Source organism: Melospiza georgiana, chromosome 4 (assembly GCF_028018845.1).
Source record: "Melospiza georgiana isolate bMelGeo1 chromosome 4, bMelGeo1.pri, whole genome shotgun sequence".
Taxonomy (NCBI): domain Eukaryota; kingdom Metazoa; phylum Chordata; class Aves; order Passeriformes; family Passerellidae; genus Melospiza; species Melospiza georgiana.
The window spans coordinates 67,291,954-67,314,597 of record NC_080433.1 but is presented as its reverse complement, the minus strand read 5'-3'; the positions used below and the strand labels follow the sequence as shown (position 1 = coordinate 67,314,597).

General features: G+C 43.1%; 1 protein-coding gene across 1 annotated transcript; it reads right to left on the bottom strand.

Annotated features, from left to right (window-relative positions):
- Window positions 1–4,336: 4,336 nt before the first annotated feature.
- On the bottom strand, window positions 4,337–8,565 carry SYPL1 (synaptophysin like 1). Its single transcript, XM_058023306.1, has 5 exons — window positions 8,497–8,565; window positions 7,709–7,827; window positions 6,333–6,537; window positions 5,330–5,518; window positions 4,337–4,453 (listed from the first exon to the last, which is right to left on the bottom strand). The coding sequence occupies exons 1-5, from the start codon at window positions 8,563–8,565 to the stop codon at window positions 4,337–4,339; spliced, it is 699 nt and encodes a 232-aa protein (XP_057879289.1).
- Window positions 8,566–22,644: the final 14,079 nt, after the last annotated feature.

The following is a 22,644-nucleotide window of genomic DNA, read 5'->3' as shown; positions in this document are numbered from 1 at the left end:
AAAAAAAAAGAGCCTGAAGAAGCATTCCTGTATCAGCCAAGCAGAACCCAAGAGAAACATTAACTGAAAACACAGATAACTGAGAATAAGATTTCCTCAAAGAAAGAATGAGAGAAAAACATGGTCAGGGTTGGCACATATTTCCCTAGCCCCTAGGGTGCTTGTCCTGAAAAAACGGGCAAACCTCTGACTGTATCCATGTGGCCACAAATTTTAAGGATGGCACAACACAGCTTTATCTTGCTGCCTTCCCCTAACTCAGAATGAAGAATGAAAGATCCAGGCAGGAAGAGTGCTTTTGTGCAGGCAAAATTTTGGAGGTTACAAATAAAAATAAAAAGGAAAATTTGTAAAAACACAAGGCTAAAATTTTAATTTCTTCTTCCTGCTCTAAATAGATAGTGTCTGTAGGACAGAACTGTTTAGAAGGGTACACCTGGATTCACTTGACATTACAGAAAGGAACTGCACATTTGAGTCAGTCTCTAAAATGCAACTAATATACAGAGACTAGATCTTAAACTTGAAGAAAATGCCCTCATTCCCTAATATTTAATGGATGGGGATGCACTCCAATCCTGTACCACTCTTTTAACTAATTATTCAGCTTAGTATTTCAAGGTGATTAAGCAGCAAATTCTTGCTTCTGACTCTGGTCTCTGTGACAACAGTTTTGCTTTAGGCAATACAGCAAATCTGTTAGGAATGAACACACACTAAGTCCTCCCACAAGAATAGAAGTAGATGATCCAGAATATTTGATGTGCTCTCATGACTTGCTCAGGAGTGGGGCCTTTTTGGAAGCATGAGGGACTGTCTTCAGGCAGTTTCCAGGAGTGAGGTTCCCTACAGCTCCCCAGGAGTTTGCAGTAGGGCAGGCAGCCAAACCAGCACAGCATGGCCCCAGCTTTATGTGCTGCTCAGTTCTGGGCAATGGGGGAGAATAAACAGGCTGCAGGTACCCTGTGTCTGTGAGGAGGTGATGAACCCACAGTCTCACAGCCCTTCACATCAAGGTGGCATCTGTCTCCTTTCTCACCTTCAGTAGCAGCTCCACACCCATGCCTTCCACTGCTAGCCAAGTGTGCAGCAGAGCCAGAGCCTTGAGGAATTCACCACCCATCACTGTTTGGCTCCAGTACAATCCATTCTAGCAGTAGTGCTGGCCTGTCAGCCTGTGTTCCAGTGTCCCAGCCCCAGCCCTGTGCTGCAGATAGGTTTGCTGCTGAGGTGACAGGGCCAAAGTGGTACAGACCCCAGAGTGACTCCATTCTGCACTATTGGCACTGGCTCTTGGGGATTTGGCATTGCCAGGCCTCTCTTGGATTGAATTTCCTAGTGCTTCTCCTGCAGGCTGGCGGCAAAGCTCTCAGCCAGCACTGTCACCATGCCAGCTCCCACAGCAGGGACGCTCCCAGGAGTCAGTACATGCAGAATATACACAATATACAGCATTTTCACAGAGGCCTGATCCCCAGATCACTGGTCACAGCAGCCTAAATCAATGTATTTGCTTCCTTAAACACCTCCAAATGCTAATGGATTCTATTCTTCACTAAGGAGTTCTCTGTTGTTACCCCATGCTGACCCTCAGATTTATTTTCCTCCACCATCACCTTACAGCCTTCCTCCCCACTGTGGGTTTCTGATCAAAATCCCCTCTCCAGCATCACACCAGGTATCATACAGCACTTGATTTGCTGGGGCTGCTACCAGGATAATTCCTGCAGTATGAGAGGATTTTTATGAGCTTGCTCCACTGATGGCTGCAAGTAAAATTGCTGCCAGCTGAGGATTACAAACCTGTAGAGAGCTGGCAGAGATCCAGGCCCTTTGTTGCCTCAGTACAGAGGGATCAAGCACACTGCATCCCCTGATAGCAGTGCTGACTCTTGTGCACTCGAGATAAAGCTGGGAAATCAGACAGCCATCCCCTCCCCTGCCATGAGTAAATAAGACACTGAGTGTTTTGGGGCTGCCAGCACAAACATGATGTTAATTCAAAGGCAGGGACTGCTCAGCCCTTTGTGGGGGTCCAGAGCAAATGAGAGCAGCTGCTTTCCCCTGCTGCAGGATGCTTCCCATGCCATCCCAGCTGCAGGACTGAGCAGCCATCAGAGCCTGCAGGATTCTGTCAGTCCCTCCCCTCACAGAGGGAAACCAGCTTTATCCTAACGAGCCAGAACTGCACATGGGGTTACCTTTCCTTTCTCAAAATCTTGCTTACTGTGGACTAATATCACACTTACCTTGGCCTGTTAACAGCAGCCTGGCTCTGCATTTAGCTCTATGGAGCAGACACACACACAGCCTGAATTTGTACAAAACACAGTCCCTTATTTCTGAACGTCTATTTTACCAGCTATAGCCCTGCCTCTTCCATCACCTCATTTTTTGAAGGACAGCACTCTGGGATGGGACACAGTTGTTTCTTCTACAAAAAGTCTAAGGGTAAATTTCAGCCTTAAGGAAACAAGGAATGTCTTTTTGAGGGTGCATAAAATTTAAGTTTTAGCACAATTAGCTACTGTGCTAAGCTTTCCAGCTCTGTTTCACTTGTTGGCTAGACCTCAGCCATCAATAAGGCCTATACTGATCTAATCCATTACAGCTCTCATGTGTGCAAAAATACTCACTATTACCATTTATAAGTAGGCTATGCCAATGACTAATAGGTCTGTGACAGAATAGATAAGCACATTAGACAGTAACAATTTTGTTGAAAATATTAAAGGTTAATAAAGATTTAGCCACTTCATATATAACCTGAAGTCCCAAAGATTGAAAAGCTTAATGTATAATTACCATCTTTTTTCTTAGACAATATGAAAATAAGAGTTTCAGATTTTAGGGTGAAATATGTATTCTTAAATGAATAAATCTGCACAGTGATGCAAGCAAGTGAAAATCGCCCTTATTACCTCATCCAAAGGGCAATTCAAATGAAAATCTGGATAACTGTAAGTTACAAAAGTCTCTGCTCTGAACAGACAGAAAGAAGTGCTGAGCAGCAGATGCCTGCAGGAGTGACACATAGCCCTCTTTACCAAAAGCCCACAGGGCCCCAGTGTAAGAGCCCCTCCTGCAGCACAGGTAACTCCTCCAGCCACAGCTAAAGCCCTGCCCCAGAGGCTGCAAAGCCAATGAATGCATCTGCATGCATGCACTGCTGCAGCAGCAAGGATTTCCCAAGGCACATTCCTTCAGCAGCACTCACACTGACTTTATTGCACTTTTTGACACTACAGTTTACTATCAGAAGGTCAATAGCTCTGGCACACCAAACAATTACAATTTGCATTATATACACACTACTATGTCTATGTTCATCACAAACAGTTTAAACAAACCAAAAAGGACTGAACAGCCTTTGTATTAAGTTTGTTGAAGCATTCTCTCTGGGCAATTCACAGGGAGTCAGACACCTTAATAAAGAAGTTCACATGAGAAGACCCAAATCCCATTCCCAATGAATGAGCTGAACATCAATGAAGAATTTGTCATACTTAGACATCTCCCCTTATAGCCTTTCATGCAGAAACTATGTTCATGCACCTCAGAAGTAACAGAGAGAAGCCTAAGCAGAAGCAGACTATATAAACTTTGATTTGTACAGTATTTGTGAGTGTTTTGGGCCATACCTTATTTTTCCTCCCACCCCCATCATCTATTGCTCCCATATAGAAACTCTCATATTAGTGAGACTAGAAGCTATGAACTCATTCAACAAATTGCCTTGTTCAGAGATTGTCCCCAAGCCATTAAACAGTAACAGCATATTAAACATAGGAGTAATGTCCTTACTGACAGGCTCAGCAGCAGATCTGATACAATGATCTGAAAGGACCATCTGGAAACCTACACATCTTGGCTGCAACTTTGACAGAGCTATGAATTCTACTCAGGTGACTTTTGCAAGGTACCAGTGGCAGGAAGAAAGTAAACTGCATTTTCACCTGCCCTGGGTGAATTTACTTTCCATTATTCAGAGAAGACTTGGCAGAATTAAACATGATGCAGTAATAACCCAGATAGAGTTGCTTCTCAGCCATGCCTCCTATAGGGCTAATTTAAGAACCAGAAAGGGCTAGGCATCCAGATAACCTCTTCATTTTGCTCTTCAAAAACTGCAATACAATGCTGCATAGCCTTGAAAGACAATATATTTCATGATAATTAAACACTTCAGTTTGAGTACCCAAGACCTTCCATCAAACCATAGTACAAAACAGAAGTTTGTATGAATTATCAGTCAATGCTGAAATGAATCCTAATGGCTCACATCACACTACCAAGAGCATGGAAAGTGGAAGCACTTCAAAATATCAACTTGTTTTTATACCCTTTCGGTTGGACTTTCAGAAATTCTGTTCCATTGGCTGTGCAAGTTGGTGTCCTTGTATATAAGCCAAATATTTCCTGCCCATAAAATCATATTAAGCAAGCCAAACACCTATAGAGAAAGAAAAAAGGAGGGAAATATAATATTATGAAGTCTGTTGTGTTTTATTGGGTTTTGTTTTCCTTTTTTTAAAACAAGCCAGAAAGTCTCTTCAAGGCAAACCAGTAACAAGCACTATCTTTGGCATCCCTTTCATTTGGACAAGACATTCCCAAACTCCTCAGAGTAAGAGAAGCTATTTTAGCTTTTTAACAGAGCTCTTTGTAGGCCAGATAGTCAAACTTACTCCATACTTTGCACAGAATTAGACAACTTCTTTTCTCTAAGCACCCCCACACATGCACTCTCATACCAAATGACTGATTATTATTAGGCCAATGAATAACAGCCTGAGTTTTGAAAGGTAGGATTCACTAGGAAGATCACACAATAAGCCTAATTTGCTCTGATATGAAGTGTTCTTTGTATGAACATGAGCTTCATCCCATTATGTTTCAAGGAACCTCAATCTGATGCATAAAAATGCTCACAGTTGAGTAAAAAGCTAGGTTCAGCACCAGCACAGCATTTCCTCTTTACTTATATCAGTCATCAAACCACTTGGGTGGCTCAGTAAGATATTTTAAGTTGCTCTGGGCTAAAAGCATAAATAGACACTCAAATGTTTCTAGAAATGCTGCATGTAACAGCTCTAGAGGCAGATCCTGCAAGATGTTTCTCTTGATTTCCTTCAGAAAAAAACTTGTTCCCTCCAAGAAATTATTTGCCCAGTGTTTTACCACAGAAATAATGGACCTGAATGACAAATAACCCACAAAGAAATCTTAACACAGAGCAACACATGCAATCAGTAGAACAGGGCTCTCAGGTGCCATTTTTTGTTTCCCAGCACATTTGTTGTACCCATGTGGAGGAAGGCATACATACCACTGACACATTCAGGATTCCCATGCGGGTCACAGAAAGAAAATGGCAAGTTGTTCCTGGTGCTTTGCAAGACTCAATTCCTGGAACAATGCTGGCTCCTGTGGACACCTTGATGTCAGCAAGCGCCTTTGCCCAAACAAAAGTACTGACCAGCCACAGGAAGGCTATCAAGACACTGATTGCCAAGTCCTACACAAGAGAAATACTCATGAACAGGTTAAAAAAAATTCAGGACTATACATGAGAGCAAGGCAGTGACAGTATCAGTTATATCACCAAGATAACTGCATCAGTGATAACAATCACAAGCAAATTTAGTCATTAACAATGTTATAGTTACAACTCAGTGTTGATAACCTGCGACAAAACAACGTGTTTGTGCTTGATAGATGCAAAAGAATCTTAGCCTAAGAAATCTGTTTCTAAAATCAGATGCCTAGCACCTATTTTATGAGAATTTAAACCAAAGTTAAGTAAAGTGAGGGTGATGGGATAGAGGCAGAGCATTTAAATCTGGGTGGCTGATAGGCTAAAGTTTGGTTAGAAAAGTCATTAAGTCCATTTTCAAGCACGTTATGAAATTTCTCATTCAGAGCTTCAATACTGAAGGTGACTAAAATTCACAATGTAACTATTTTCCTCTGCCAATTGCAGCAGGTCCTCTATACAGAAAAAAATTTTCAGATTAACAGAGGAGGTCTCAGCTATGGAACAATTGCATGATACAAAAGAAAAGTCGTGGTGAAGATACTGTTCACCTGGAAAAGTGAAAGTTCATTCCACTGCTTCAATAACTGCATAAAGTGTGATGTCATGGATGGCCAAGAGCTTTGGGCCCCTTTTCTGCTAAAGTGCTGTAGGGATCAGTCTGAGATACTTGTGCTCACACTCCATTTAACTTTTGTAACTACTGGATATTCACCAATTATTCTTGCATTAGCAATAGTTCTCATCCCTTTGCAGCTTCAAAGTCAAGCCATTAAAATATCTCAGTATTACTTACAGATATTGGAAACTTGTTATTGTGCTGATACACATGGTTATATCCAATATATACCACAAGGGCAGTAACACAGTAGAGGAACACCAATGCTGCCAGTGCAACAAAGAACTGTGCAGAAGAGGAGAAGTCACCCGTGAGGCAGACATCAGTCCAGGTGCCACCACAGCCTTTTGGGTCTGGTGCACTAAATACAGCAGCATTCAACCTGTGAAATTATAGCCATGTACTCAGAGTTTGCTACACAGTGGGAGCTTCATTTGCTTCATTGTTTATACTTCATTATTATTGTACTTCATTAATTATACTCCATGCTTCAGCAACAGAGCTTCAGCATTCTGATTGTATAAGTTTACTCTGAAAGACACACTACAGATAAATAATCAGGTATGCAACACAGATTTGTCAAGCTCTCTAAAGATTGTATCTAGTCCTGCACAAAGATATACAACAGTACCTTCAACTGCTCTAAAAATGCAATTAAGGGCCTTCTCCTGAACAAAATTTCCTGATTTGGAAGCAGACTCAGCAACATTACTTGGCAGTTAAACAAGGTGGACTTCAGAGGCATTATAGCTACAAAACTCACAAGCACTGAAGCTGCATTAAAAAAAGCTGTGTGACTACCATTGATCACCCTGTGACCAGCACAGAATTATTTCAGATCCTCTCTCCCCTCCAAATGCTGGGTTACAATGCTGGGTTTTGTGACCAAATTCTATACTGTTACTGGCTGTCCATTGAATCAATTTCTATATTTATTTATGTTATTACATTTATTGAACACATATGGAACACCAACCCTGCACTCCCTGTAGTCGTGCAGCTGCAAGAACTGAGAGGAATCCCTCTTCCTCCTGCTCCAGGAAAGGAGCTTGTCTCTACAAGAGCACCACAATGACACTGAAGTATTTAGGTTTTTTGTGCCCAACAGCCTCACCAAGATAATGCTGGAATAAACTGAAAAGAGTTTTCCATTCAGCCTCTGAACAAAAATAGGATAATGGCACACTCAAAATAATCTTATCTGGACCTCCAAAGCAGCTACCAAATTGATGAAGAATTAGGCTGTTAAAATGGATTGTGGTTTTTGTCTTACTAATTACCTTCTGTAGCATTCATGCACTGCTAGACTGGAGCTTAAGATAGAATAATACAGAGCATAACAGCCTCCTGCCATTTCTAACTACTTTTTTCTATAAGGTACTAACAAATACAGTGCTTTGAATGACTTCAACTAAATATTTTATTGCTGCTACAGAGCAAGCCAAAAGTTTCACATCTTCACTTTACAGTAAGAACACATTCACAAGGAGGCAGATAGGGGAAAGGGGAATAAAAAGCAATTATAAAGTAATAACTGAAGAAGTAATGCTCACCTGAATGGATAAGAAAAAGCAGCTGTAACTGTTTTGTTTACCACACCCTCACAGGAAACTAGAAGAGCAGTTTCACCTCGAAAGCCTCCACATGTGGCAAAAACAAAGATGGCAAGAACCTGTAGGAATTGATACACAGACACATTAGTGCACACCACTAGAGCTCAAAGGAAGCAAACTCAACATTTAGCTGAAATAGCTAGAGACAAGAAATAGCAACAAAGTTAGCAAAGCTGAAGTATGAAGTGATGTCAGGAAGAAAATGTCAAGTTTCTAAAATCCAAAAGCATAAGCAAAACTGCTAACCAAAGCCCATTTAAGAGTGCCTTCTGTATAATTTATTTTCAGTTGCACAGAAAACTTTTTGGGGTTTGTACTTTGTTGGTTTTTTTTTTTTTTTTTTTTTTTTTGTATGCTAACAGCCAGCATAGTATTTCTTGCTGGTGATACAGGAAATATTTTTACAAGTCTTGCATATCCGCAACTATGAATTCAAACAGAAAGTACATGCTCAGAGTATCACATATGAACTTGACTCTCTAAATAGCTTTTGTCACTTTTTACCACACTCTTTTCTCACAATCCAGACCTTAAATCAACAATCATGTAATTACCACATCAAGTTTGTGTATCTGCAGTTCAAGGGCATGGCTGAGGAGCAGCCCAGTGCTGGACACTACTCAGCAGCAGCAACCTGGGGCAGGGTCTGTCAGCCCAGGGGCTCACACCTGCCCAGGGGTACCCGCACCAGGGACAGCAGAGGAAACAACCCCTCCAGCTCCACTCACCCATTCAAGGACCTTAACAAAGCCCAGAGGCTCCAGGAGCATGCTGATGTCTATCCTCAAGCCCACCATCCTGGGAGAGACCAAGGCAGCCAGCAGGAACCAACATCAGCCAACTGCTGCAGCATCCCTGGCACATCCCTATAAGGGCAGCCCTTGCCACACCCCTCACCTGAAGGTGGGCATGGACCCACCCACAGGTACCCAGCTGGGGCTCTTCAGCCCCATGGACCCACCCACAGGACCCAGGTGGGGCTCTTCAGCCCCATGGACCCACCCACAGGACCCAGCTGGGGCTCTTCAGCCCCATGGACCCACCCACAGGACCCAGCTGGGGCTCTTCAGCCCCATGGACCCACCCACAGGACCCAGCTGGGGCTCTTCAGCCTGGGGAAATGGTGCAGGGGCTGTCACCAGGGGGGACAGCACTGGCCATTTTGTGCAATGAGGCAGCAGTGACTTCTTCCTCAGCTCCTTCCTCTTCCTCTCTCCCACCCAGCACACTTTGGACAGTTACATGTGCTGTACCTTGAGCTTGATGATTTGATGGCAAATGAAGCTCAGGCACCTGACAGTCTATGTGCTTGCCAAAATCTCATTGACTGCCTTTGGCTATTTTAGTTTAATTGTCTATGTGCTTGCCAAGATCTCCTTTACTGCCTTTCACTATTTAAGCTTTAATTCTGTTTGTTTTCTGTGACTGCACTTTGTTGCTGATATGTTAACCATCAGTAAAAGTGAAGAGCTAAAGCTCATGGTGAAGAAGGTTTGAGGATGTCAGAAGGGCTGCCCTCTTCCCTCTTCTCTGGCCAGTGACCATGGATAGCCAAGGTGGCCATGGGCACAGCACTCACTGCCAGTTTCCTGGCTCTGATTCAAGATCCTGTAGGAATTTCTTCTGGGATTACTGGGGGCCTTTGAGGAGCACCAGAATGTCAGGTGCTGCTCTTGGGAAGGGGTGGCTACAGGAGGCTGAGGCTGCTTCTAGCAGGATCCAGCTGATCTGGCAGTTTACAGCAAGATCTGCCAAAGGCCCTGGCTCCCAGCTAAGTGCCATTATTGCTGCCAGGCTGCCTTGCAGAAGGGGCTGAGGAGATGCCAAGGGAAGAGCTGGCTTTGGGTCCAGCTCCTGGCTGTAGTTAGAGGCTGCAGCAGCTTGTGCCAAAGGGGGCTTGCAGCCTCCACAGGGCAGCAGAGGCGTGCTCAGCTGTGGTGGTGATGGTATGCTGAGGGTCTCAGTCCCAGCACTGCCAGGATCAGCTCTGATCAGCTCTCCCTTGGCTCAGATGGAGCTGCTGAGGGGCTGCAGCTCTCCAGTCCTGGGGCTGACAAGCTGAGGTGCTGTCACAGACATGTTTTATGAAAAATCCTTTCCTTAGGATTTTTTCACCTGAGAAGCTGAGAGGCCTCAGGAACAAAATGTAAACAATGGTTATCTGCTGCTGTGGAATGCAACAGGTGCATCTGGGATTGGTTCATGTTGTTGTTTCTAATTAATGGCCAATCACAGTCCAGCTGTCTCAGACTGTCTTGGTCAGTCACAGGATTTTGTTATCATTCCATTCTTCTTCTTCTTCCTTGCTAGCCTTCTGATGAAATCCTTTCTTCTATACTTTTAGTATCGTTCTAATATAGTTTTAATATAATATATATCATAAAATAATAAATCAAGCCTTCTGAAACATGGAGTCAAGATTCTCCTCTTGGGGCCCCTGTGAGCACCAGCACAAGGTGCTCTGTGGGGCTGGAACCAGCAGGTGAGGAAGGACTGCTCAGGCTGGGGAGTCTAGGGGCTTGGCTGAGTTTGCTGTGTAACACATGCTCCTGCTGTGGATAAGCCATGGGAGGCCAGCCAAGGGTGGGAATACAGGAGAAGTTTCCAGGCTGGGAACTACCTGTGGGAATGGAAACAAAGCCAGTGCTCAGCTGGCCTGGGGCTGCACTGCTGCACTGCCTGAGTGGCTGCAGGCTCTGCCATGCTCACTCAATTCAAGGAGATTTTTTTGTGCAATGACCAGAGAGGTGCTGACATCTGCCTGCTGCTGCAGATCCTGAGGCAGTACAAGCTAAAGCTGTGGAAAGGATGGCTCTTTCATTTCTTTAGCTGCTTTGGTAAATAGCACGTGAATCTCCCAGAAAACCCAGACCAGCAGTACTGAGGGTTCAAGCCACCTTGGTTAGCTTCTCTGCCTGCACAGCCAGTGCCTTTAAGGAGTAAAACAGGAGTATAAAACCAGGGATAAACCAAGGTGAAATGTCTATTTGCTCATCTTCTTGGCATCCTCCATGCCAAATAAAATCTGTTCCATAAAGAAGTGGCATATACAGTCTTAGTTCAGCCTAAATGAACCAAGTAACTCTGTCCTCTCATCCAATGTGCCTCTGTAATTTTTTGTCTTCCTTCGTCTGCATTAAGCAATGTATCTCCCTAAAATATGCATAGACATTGGTTTGATTACTCTGCTTTTCCACTTGTCAGTTAATTAAAACTATTTCATTATTTAAAGCATTTTTCAAAAAGGCTCTCAGTCCTGATTTCTATGCTTTTTCTTCCTCAAGCCTTCTCAGATGTCAGATGTCCAGTATGGAACTGAACTACATACAGTGTTCTAGCTGTGGGCTCATTAATTCAAAATTGGAAAGGCTCTTAATTTTTCACTCCATATAACTTATCCTCTCCCTGAGTTTAAAAGTATTTCGGAACATTTCTGCTGGTGTATTTTATTCCAAAGTGATACCAAACATTTTAAATGTAGGTGGTTCTTCCAAATGGCTAATATCATAACCTGAAAGCAACTCTGGATCAAGTCTCTGCAGGGAAAGGTTTAGGCAAAAAGACTCTGTATTTGCAAGGAGCACTAAAATACTTCACTATTAAAAAAAAAAAAAAAAAAAAAAAAAGGTATTTTGATTGCAAAATCAACTTTGCTTAGAGAAAAAGTGACCAAAATATAAAAAATTACAGGAAAAAAAAAAAAAAAAAAAGAGAAAGGGACAAAAAAAAAAAAAAAAGATTAAGCAGGAACAGCCATTATTGCCCTCTGTATTTGGGAAAAAGCAGGACAGTATTAATATGCTAATCATGTAATAAATCCTTTCCACTCCAGCAGGACTCAGGGGAGTGCTGAGTCACATCTGCTAAAGCTTCTATATCAGCTGTCAATACCCAGCACCCCCAGTTTGGCCAGGGCTGATAAGGGAGTTCAGTTAATATGGACAATGACTGAGGGTCCTCTCTGAAACCCTGGGATCCACATGTCTGACTGCCATGGCAGTACTGGCCCATCCATTTATCTCTGTTCCCAGGAAAAGAGGTCGGGGGACTGGTGCAGAACCCTCTTGACAGAGAATTAAATCAGAACAATGCAGTTAATATCAAGCTGCATGGTCACTTGGGAGTCAGGTTTTGCTGATTAGCCAATGCTTAAGCTGATCAAAAGACTGGGCTGATTGATAATATTTGACTCTGTAATGTAGTTTCAGGTTCTGTGGGGTATTTGGCCCGTTATTTGATGACTCTAGAAGGATATAAAACTCATGTAATCACTGATTTAATTAGAAAACAGGTATCTAAATTAGCTTTAACTGAAAATCAATATTATTATATTATTAGTGAAAAAAAAAATTGTTTCTCAGAATACTGAGTCCCATCCCTTGGGGGTTAAAAAAGGACAAAACCTGTGGCATCTATGTGTCTGTTCTCATGGTGTCTGACAAAGCTGTGGGAGAAACCAGTGGGATTCCTGGATTCCTGGCTGTCCCAGATGTGTGCGCAACAGAGACAGAAAAGTGAGGAGAGAGGGGCTTCCCCTGAACCATTGTGCAACAGTCTAGTTTAATAATGCCATGGAAGATTAATTCAAACTACCTGGATGATTAGGAGTCACAGAGAGCTCACTTTCTAGGACTGAAAGAACTTGGGTGGCTTAGCAAAATGAAGATAACTAACAGGTATTACTGCTGGCCTACAAGGGAGTACACACAGGGAAGGCAGAGATTTATACAAAGAGACAGTTTTATCAAAAGGATCCTGCATGTAATCAAAGAATAGAATTTATATTAAACATAAAGTGTGAGATTCTGAGAATATCTTCCAACAGAAGACAACCACTGTAAATTGTTTTATAGGGAATTCAGAATATTTGCAATATTGTTGCTTGTGATAGCAGTGTTAAAAACCCATCAAGTGGAACTTGATGGTTCGTTGTGTTCTTTGCCCATCCAATCCCCTACACAGTCCAAACAAGGATTAATTCAGGGAAGTCCTGAGCTCTGTGTTTGCAGATAAAGCAAAGTGGGTGATTAAATTAATACTTATCTGTCAGGAGAGGAACCATTGCCCAGGACTGCTCTGTCCCCAGCACTGTCTATTCAGCAGGGCTGGAAACACCAGGTGAAGAAAGTGCTTTTCTTTCTCCCATAGTAAATAAAACTTGCCACATAATTGTCTGCAGATAGTTCCTTGTCATGTAATAATCTGCATTTTCTTAGTTATCTGTATGTTTTCAAGTACATGCATAATTCTATCTGCTTGTACACTCTGATGCTTTAAATCTTTCCTCTTTAGACCTGTAAGTATATTTATTATTCAGTTTATTTCTCATTGGCTCTCTAACAACATTAAGTTAGATCGTTCCTTTTCCCTGGCTTCTGTGGCACACCTCTGTCTTTACTGCAAAACTTTGGAAATCACTGTTTAATGTGTTTGATCTTTGCTGGAAGTCCTTGAGACATATTTCACCCCATGTGCCAGTCATCTTTCACATCCAAGCAGGTTTTAAGTTCTGTGGCTAATACAAGTTAGATTTCACAAGATATTGTACCATTAAAAAAAAAAAATCTAGTAATTTTACACTGTCTCTTTTTCATTTACTCATATCAGCTTAGTTATTTCTGAACTATTATTGGTATCCTTGCTGCCTTAAATTTAAATTTTCTACTACTGCACGTGGAAAAATTCTTGCCATTCTCCTGGATACCTGTAGAAGAGCTGGGTGGTTGTGTCCCCTACTCCCCACATTTCTGAGCACATTTCCAAAGGGCAGGAGGGCACACAGCCCTGCCCAGAGAGGCAGTGGCTCCTCTGGAAGGTGATTCTGAGCAGAAGTTTCTTACAGCTGCCCTTGCCTCCCAGGCAATGTGATTTACACTGGGCATCACAGTTCACAATCCTGAGGTTTAATTTCCATAGTTTATCACTCCACAGGTGTTGGTTGGGTGCCATGGGACTCCCCTGGGCAGTGGGCTGGGGTGTGCCTTGCTCTCCAAGCACTCCTGGGAAAAGTGTGGCTGAAGAGAGATTTCAAGAAGACATAAATTAGCTACAAAGGACCAAGAATATGATGCATGCAGCTGGAATAACAATTCTAAATTGTACCGTAGAGCTGTGAATCTTCAGGCAGGATTGATACGGCTGCTTTTTGGAAGGGTTTGTCTGGGAATTTGGAAGGGTTTGGGAGTTTGGAAGGGTTGGTCTGGTTTGGAAGGGTTTGGGAATTAATTTGGAAGGGTTGGTCTGGTTTGGAAGAGTTTGTCTGGGAATTTGTAAAGGTTTCTCTGGTTGTAAGGGTTTGTCGGGGCGGCTGCGGGGCTGTGCAGAGTCCTGTTCTACCATCTAGTGGCGCCTTGAGACAGTGCACACCGTGGAAATGGCTCATTTTCAGGATAACTCTTGATTAATTTAATAAATTATTACCAATTTATGTTTGTCATCTCTGAAAGCCAACAGAATTTCCTGGGTGAAGGCAAGCCATGAGTGCCGGGGATGCTGATTCCCACACGGTGGAAAGGGGGTAGAAAACATTCTGTGCTGCAGCCAGACCTCTTAAATTCAGTGTGGATCACCAGCAGCATCTCTGAATATGCACTGGTCTCACTGTGTTTAGTACTGCACGTGGTCTGTACCTCACAGCAAAGCACAACCCTGTATGCCACTATTAATATACTTTTTGATCAATCTAGAAATCTTCATTTTCTTCTTTTCCTTCTCTTCATTTCTTGACAGTAATCTCCGAGAACTAACCCAGTAAATTAAGTTTTGACCATACCATGCCACTTTAGGCAATATCTGCCTCTAATGCTTCAGCCAGCCTCTGGGTTTTGTGGTGTTTTATGTTTTACTTGGTTGGCACTGACAGCTAAATAAACATGCTCCACCCATGGCTGCACTTTTTTCTGCACAAGGTTATACTGTCATGCATTTGAACTGATCAGGACAAAAAGTAAACCCATAAATATGGGGTTTTTTGTGCCAAATGGGTGTAAAAAGCTTGTGCGTGCACAAAGCAGAAGGTGCTTTGAAGGAACGTCCCAGGAACATCTGAACACAAAGAGCAAAATTCTGCTCCCAGCAGAAAACCCTTTCTGTCCCAGCAGAAAGCAGGACAAAATGCCTTTGGAGCTCCCAAAAGTATCAAACTGGGCTCCTGAACTGCACTCAGGATCAGCTCAGGGCCTGGTGCAGCACACTGACCCTCAGCACTACAGAAACTTTAAAATGTGCCCACTTAATTGATGGATGGATAAAACACAGCATCCACCCTGATTGCTGACCTAATGCTGCCATGCTGCTGTGAAGCAAATGCTGCTAGAAAATTGTTTGCATTTTTAACCAAACCTCATTAAAACTTTATGTATAATTAATTATACAGCTGAGCTGAATGCATTACTTTTTTTTCCTTCTTTATTTTCCTTGAAGTTTCCAGATTTTCCAAGTGTTGACAAAGTATGTGCTAATGACATCATTATGAAGTTCTGTTGTTTACTGTTTTCTTCAACAAGTAGTAATTTTATTGACTTTGGCAGACAGAGTGGTGTTTTGCATGATTTCAATAGATTTTGTTACACAGAGGCATAATATAAACCAAGATGTTCCAGAATAAACAAGACTATTACTACCAGATGGAAATAGTTGTGAAGCATTATTGGACTTGAAAAAACAAAAACATTTTAGGAAAAACATTCTAGGAGTCAGCTCAATCATTTTGAAAACAATATCTAAGTCTAAAGTGCTGTTTTTGGAGGAAACAACGGAAGGATATAAATAGTAATTATTTCAGATATTGCTACTTTATCATCTATGCACATATTTAGAATATGAGAGTCTTTAAAAGACTTGCCAACACACTTGAGCTAATGTTGTAATTTGAATCTGAAATGAGATATTTCTCATTATAACACAAATCAAGGCAGCTAAAACTCAAAAGTCAGTCTGGCAGCAAACTTACTGAACTTAGGGACAGGAGATGTTGGCTGGCCTTATTTGTAGAGCTGGTCAATTGGTTAATTGTGATTTTCAGATGAATTTGAAATTTATCCTGGTAACAATAGCTTATGCGATCAGTGGATAATGACCCCTGGCAAATGACAGGTTTATAACTCAAATCCAGGTCATGGACATCAGGCCACAAAATAAAAATTAATCTTTTTAACAGTACAAGTATTTCTTATTCTAAATGGTGAGAAAGGAAGTCTGTGGAGTTGGGTGGAATAACTATACAGGAATGCAGATGGTCAAACAGGTAATATTTGTCTGCCAAATGAGACACAATAGATATTGTTACAGAGTCTGTTTGGAAATTGAAAGCAATGAAATGCACTGAGTAGATAATATATTTTAGATCATAAATTGCAAAAATACATAAAGGTTAAATAAAATGCAAACAGCTATGAGAAGTAAAGTGAAAACTGAAACAGAGGATGCAAGAAAATTAAAATGTTGCTTTGTAGTTAATTCAGTTATTATCTGATTCGGCTAAATTCTCTAGAATTTGAAACAGAAACTAAATAAGTCTCAAGCAGCCCATGTAAATGAAAAAGCCTTTCTTAATGTCATTAAATGCAAACGCTACTCAGTTCATAAATCCTTAGTCTAAAAGTTCATACTCCTTCAAATGCAAGGGTGAGCTCTCTTTTGGTGCAAGCCAAGAATTTGGCCAAGATCATGTTCAGGTAGAAAAAGCAAACTGCACTTTTGGCACTGCAGTTTGGCAGCTGCATGTTTAACATCTTTCCTCAAGACTGCTTCAGCACCCGACATTTAGCAGAAACAAATCAAGCAGGCACACAGTGATCCTGGCCTTTTCTTGCTGCTCTGAGTCAGGGAATGAATTGGGCCACTACTGGTACCTGCCTGTCACACTGCAGGGTTCAATAGGAGCATGACCTCTGGCAGGAAAACTGAGCAAAGGGATATTGCAATGTTGGCAAATTATCCTAGGAAAGCAATATCACAGGGAAAACAAAAGGAAAAAAAAATCTCCTTTATGTGACCTGACAAGTCCAGATTTTCAAGTACGTGGGCTGTAAAAAGTTGAGCCTTATAGAAAGAATTTAAAAGTCATGTATAAGAGTTGCTTTAAGATTTTTCAATTTTCAAAAAAGTTTTCTTAACTTTCTAGACCTTTTTAATGCAGCATGTACCAGTATGAATGCAGAGCAAAACGTAACAGAAAATGCAGCAGAAAACCTTCATTTCCTAAGATGTTTCAGCTGCAGTAACTGAGGTGTGGCCAGGGGCCCTCCTGAGCTCTGAGCCAGCTGCCATGGTGTTCTGTGACTTTCTGCTCATAAAGCCCCGGCCTCCAAACCATGGTGGCTCTGTGTGCTGGCTGTAACCATCCCTGGACCACTGTCACTCCTGAAAGGTGCCTGGGAATTATTTGGCAGCATGTCTGCATGGCCAGTTGCTGCCCTGGAGTCCCTCACCGATTTGCTGACTGACAGCAGCCGAGGCCAGGTGGCTCCCTTGCCACTCTTGAATTTTCCTCATACCAAAGCAGCATTTTTGTGGGAGGGCTGGAACACCCATAGAAGGAGGAGTTGCCTGGGATTTTCTTCTCATTCCCTCTTGCAGAGACTCCCATCGCTCTCCCACCTCTCCAGGCACTTGAGTGCTTGTGTCAGTGCTTGCAAGCCTGATTTCTCCCTCCAGCCATCACCTCCCTCCTTTCACACCGCCTCCATTTCCCACAGGGCTCTCTCGTGCTAATCAGTCCTGGGGATCCTCCCGGGATGGGAGATGGAAGGCAGCAGGAGGCTGGCAAGAAGCCAGCCAGGCACAGGAATAATAATAACACTGCCTTTTATGCTCCAAATCCATTTTATTGTAAGCATCCTGCTGTACAAGCCATTTCACCAGCCATTCATCATGCTCATCAACGAGCCCTTTGCTCAGAGAAAATCTTGAAGAACAGAAAGCTGAGCAGGAAGATCTGTGTTTCTCAATTATGTGGTTACTCTGGGGTCATACATACCTGCTGGTGCCACTGCAGTGTGGCAGTAGTGCCAGTCCAGCCTGTCAGCAGTGCCCAGCTGTGCTGGGGGAGGCACCCGAGTGCTGCCACCTCCTTGTGTGACCGGGAAACTCAAACACGAACCCAGGAGGGGGCTCCAGGCACTACCACAGCTCATGTTTCAGTGCTGGAAAAGCTGTGCTTTGACAAGCTTCCCGGGGATTTTCCAGGAGCTGGTTTCATCGGTCCTGTGGTAGTCTGTCACCCCAGGCAGCGTTTGGGAACATGAAGATGCAACAACCTCTGAGGGGCCAGGCAGCAAACTGAGAGGCTGTCCCAGCTGGGCTGGCTCTGCAAAGCCATAAATCCACTTGTATTTCCTCCCTTCATCCCTTCTGCACTGAGCACACACCAAATTCTTGGCTGTTCATAGTGCCTAAAACTTCTACCTTCTCCATGCTCTCCTGTTAACATCCAAAACAGACACTGTGGATTTTTTAGGACCTTCTTCAAACAGGTATATATATATATAGGCTTGGCATGAAATATATGTGCACATAATCTGCATTAAGATATGAACTTCAAGCACCTGTTTAAAATGAATATTGTTCATAGAAGGCAGAATTTAGGCCTTAAAAGTTTTTGATAAAACCTTCTGTAAGATAGATTTGATTTTTTTTCATTAAGTTGCTATAAATTCATTAAGTTGCTATAAAAATAAAAAATGGAATAGCAAATGGACTCCATCACCAAATCATGTGTGTCACATCTCATTTAACACTGGGACAAAAACTTCCCTACTTTTAGGTACCTTTCCCCCAGTTTTGAGCACTGCCAGACGGTGTGGGCATACACAGGCAATATAAATTTTAAATTTCCCATACCACACTTCTTCTTGCACTCATGGTACATAACTGACGAGGTGTTGAGATGACCCTGAGGTGTTAGAAAGTCTCTTTTTCCCAGCCCTGAGACCGAAGAAGAAGGCAGGATTCCTTGGCTCTGGTTCTCAAGGTTGTTTATTTGCTCTTATCTAAGACATTGTCTTTCTGACCCACTGAGGTTTGTCCAGCAGGTTGGTTTGTGGCACACTGACCCCCCCCCCCTCAGGGTGGTGTTATCTTTTTATACTAAAAACCACTATTGTACTTTATTTACAATAATTTTCCAATACCTATCACCTATGTTAGGCAGTCTGTCTCTACTCTAAACCAATCCATAAGTGCCACCATCACAGCAGAAGATGGAGGACAAGAAGAAGCAGGAGGAAGGACAGGAAACACCCAAATTCCTCCATCTTGCCTCTTGGACCCCCATTCTAAATCCCAAAATTCTACATTTTCACCCAGTGATAAATTCACTATCATTCTACTCAAACTCTTGCAGCTTGTAACTCTTTGCATAAAGTTGGTAAATGTTTCCATGGGTTAAAATGCAAGGCACAGGTGGTTTTGACTCTGTGCCAAGGTCTCTGAGCCCCTTGCCAGGGTCTCGAGTCCTCCAGGGCGGCCAGAGGAATTTCCTGGGTTCCAACACACAATTACTCTGTAACCTCCTTTTTAGCCTCCTTTTGCAAATGCTATCGCCAAGTGAGAGGGTGTAATAGCTTGGCACAAGATTCAAGGGGTACTGGGAATGTCCTTGCTGAACTGTGATTGAATGTCAGCAAGCTGTGGGAACCCAGGAATTCCTCTGGCTGCCCTGGGGGGACTTGAACCCCTGCCCAGGGGGCTCAGAGACCTTGGCACAGAGCACAAGACCCCTGTGCCTCTGATTTAGCCCTTGGAAAAAACAATTACCAACCTTTAGATGAAGGATTACAAGCCACAGAAGTTTAAGTAGAATGATAGTGAATTTATCACAGGGTGAAAAATAGATTTTTTGGGGTTTTTAGAATGGGGGTTCAGGGGGCAAGATGGAGGAATCCTGGCATGTCCAGCCTTTCTCCTTCTTCTTCTTGGCCTCCATCTTCTGCTGTGATGTTGGCACTTTTAGGTTGGTTTAGAGTAGAAGCTCACTGTCTTACACAGGTGATAGGTATTGGAAAGAAATTGTAAATATTGTACCTGTAGTTTTTAGTATAAAAAGATAACACTTCCCCGGGGCAGGCAGAGTGCCTGGACTGTCCTGCTGAGCAGATCTCGGCAGGACAGGAGGAAGAATTTTATATATAAGGAACAATAAGAGACTGAGAAATGAAGAGCTCTGACTCCTTTGAGCGCCAGGCTGGGAAAAGAGACTTTCTCACTTATCTAGGGGTCACTCTGAGCAGCAGGTCGGTTCATGGCACACTGACTGCCTTCAGGGGCAATTGTAAGTTTTTATACTAAAAACTACGTTCACATTATTTACAATAATTTTCCAATACCTATCACCTATGTTAGACAGTCTCTCTATTCTAATCCAATCCATAAGTGCCACCATCGCAGCAGAAGATGGAGGACAAGAAGAAGCAGGAGGGAGGAAGGACAGGACACACCCAGATCCCTCCATCTTGCCTCCTGAACCCCCATTCTAAAACCCCAAAATTCTACAATTTCACCCGGTGATGAATTCACCGAGTGCCAGCCATTTGCTGAGACTGTTAATTGCCTGCGGAGCGCTTTACTCGCAGTTAAGCTGTTTGAACACCAGCGCAGGCTCCCTCCCGAGGGCAGGCCGCGCCCGGGGCCTGCAGCGCCGCTCGCTCCCTGCCCCGCGTCCCCCTCACCCACAGCACCCGGGAGCCCCGCTCCCAAGAGCCCGGCACCCCTGGCAGCCAGCCTGCCTGTGATTTTCCAGCCGCACGTGTTCAGCGACGGCCGCCGTCGGCTTTGGCAGATGCAAGGAAAACATTTTGTAAACCTGGAAAATTCCCAGTGCTCGCACTCTGTCTGACTGGTGTCCACCGGCAGCTCCAGACTGAGCAGTCAAGGAGCATAAGCCACAGGATGGAGCCCTAGAAAGGAAGGAAGAAGTGCAAGGAGGGGAGGAGAAAAAAAGCAAGAAGCAATTTTCCCCCTCTTCACAAAACTATTCAAGATTTAACAGTAGTCTTCATAATGATGCTGTTTTTAAGCTCTGCATTTAAAATTCAGGCGCTTGATGTAGCTGAGATCCCTTTGATTTGTTTTTTGATCCATGATCTTTTGGAGGTCACATTTGCCAGCTTTTCTCCACAGTATCAATGACTAAACCCCTGCTTTTCATTGTTGTGAAAGCTGAGATCCTCACATAATCATATGACTCCTGAAGCTGGAGATAGCAGTACACCGAGTTCCAGGGGACCAGCCATCAGAATGCTGGCAACGCTGCAAAATTTCCCTGGAGGACTCATCCTGCTGTGCTTAATGTCCCAAAAATAATGTACAAAGTCTCAGATGAGATGAAGGAGCAATCTAAAGGGCACATTCAGCCCTTTGCAATTAACCAGCAAAGTCCATAGATCACGCCCCTCTCAAGCAGGACCTGTCCATCTAGGTAATGCTGACATTCATGTTGACCTCAGGGCTGGATTGAATTTCCCTCAAGGTGCATTCAAGAGCCAACAGCTCTCTTGGGGACTGCAAAAGTGAATGGAAACAAAATCTCTGATCTAGAAAAGGTTTTGGGGTTTGTGTTTTCCGTTTTTGTTCTTTTTCTTTTCCTTCTTATAGATCACTTAATCACCCAAAACCTCTCAGGCGTTGACCAAAAACTCTACCTAGTTTAGGAAGCATCTTTTGGATTAAGGAAATGGTATGATATATAGAGAGAATAAAAAGGTATGAAATATTTTTATTTAGAGACAAGACTCCACTTTTACATGTTTTCTGTTCAAATGCTCTAGTATTTCCACTGTGGAAGCACGTTTTATTCTGAAATGTTCCTTATTTAATATGGAGAATAAATTCTTACCTGATCAGACACAAAACATATCATTTTGGATCTGACAGAACCTTTCAGCTGTGTGTGATAAAAATGAGGTTTATTTCAACTGCCACATTAAGAAAATCAATCCTTGGCACTTGTCTCAAACACTCTGACAAAGCTAAAAATTGCCCAGAAGCCTGTGGGGAGCCAGGGTGGGAGCAGAACCCCTGGACACATGGAGCCATTAAATGGATTTGCTTTGGGCAGAGGAGGTGACAGTGCACCCAGCTCTGCCTCCTGCCCCAGGGGGACCTCGCTGAAAGCAGGGATTGTGCAAAAGCTTGGGGGGAGCAGGGGCTGCCCATGGATTGTGCAAGCAGCTGGCAGAGCGTTTTTCTGTATTTCTGTATTTTTCTGTATTAGTGTGAAACACCCCAATGCGCTTGCCCATAGCCCTCTCACGGACATCAGAGGCACTGCACCCAAGCGGGATGATTTTAGGATGCTGGTTAACCCTTTTGTTTTATTATAAGAATTATTACTGCTGAAAGAAAAACAAAAAAATAAGAGCAGACAGTATCTGGGGTTTTTTTTCCCCCGTTATTTACACAGCCAGACAGAAGGTTTCATTCTCTCCTGGGTTCTGGAGCAAGTTTGGGCTGGAAGATGTGCCAAGGTGTCATGGTTTAACCTCAGGCAGCAATTAAGCCCCATGTGGCCATTTGCTCACCTCCCACTCTTTCATTAGGATGAAGAAGAGGATCTTAAAAAAGTAGAGCCTGTGAGTTAAAAAAAAATTTAATAATTGAAATAAAGTAAATGATAATAAATATATTAGCAGAACCAATTGTAACAGAAAAGAGAGGTAGAGAGAAAGGAATACAATGCAAGGGAAAATCCATGTGATGCCCAATACAATTCTCACCTCCTGCTGACCAATGTCTCTCCCATCCCTGAGCAGTGATTGGCTCCTCCCAGCCAAGTCCCCCCATTTATAGACTGGGCATGGCATCCCGTGGCATGGAATGTCCCTTTGTCATTTGGGTCAGCTGTCCTGGCCATGCTCCTCCTGGTTTCTGGTGCACCT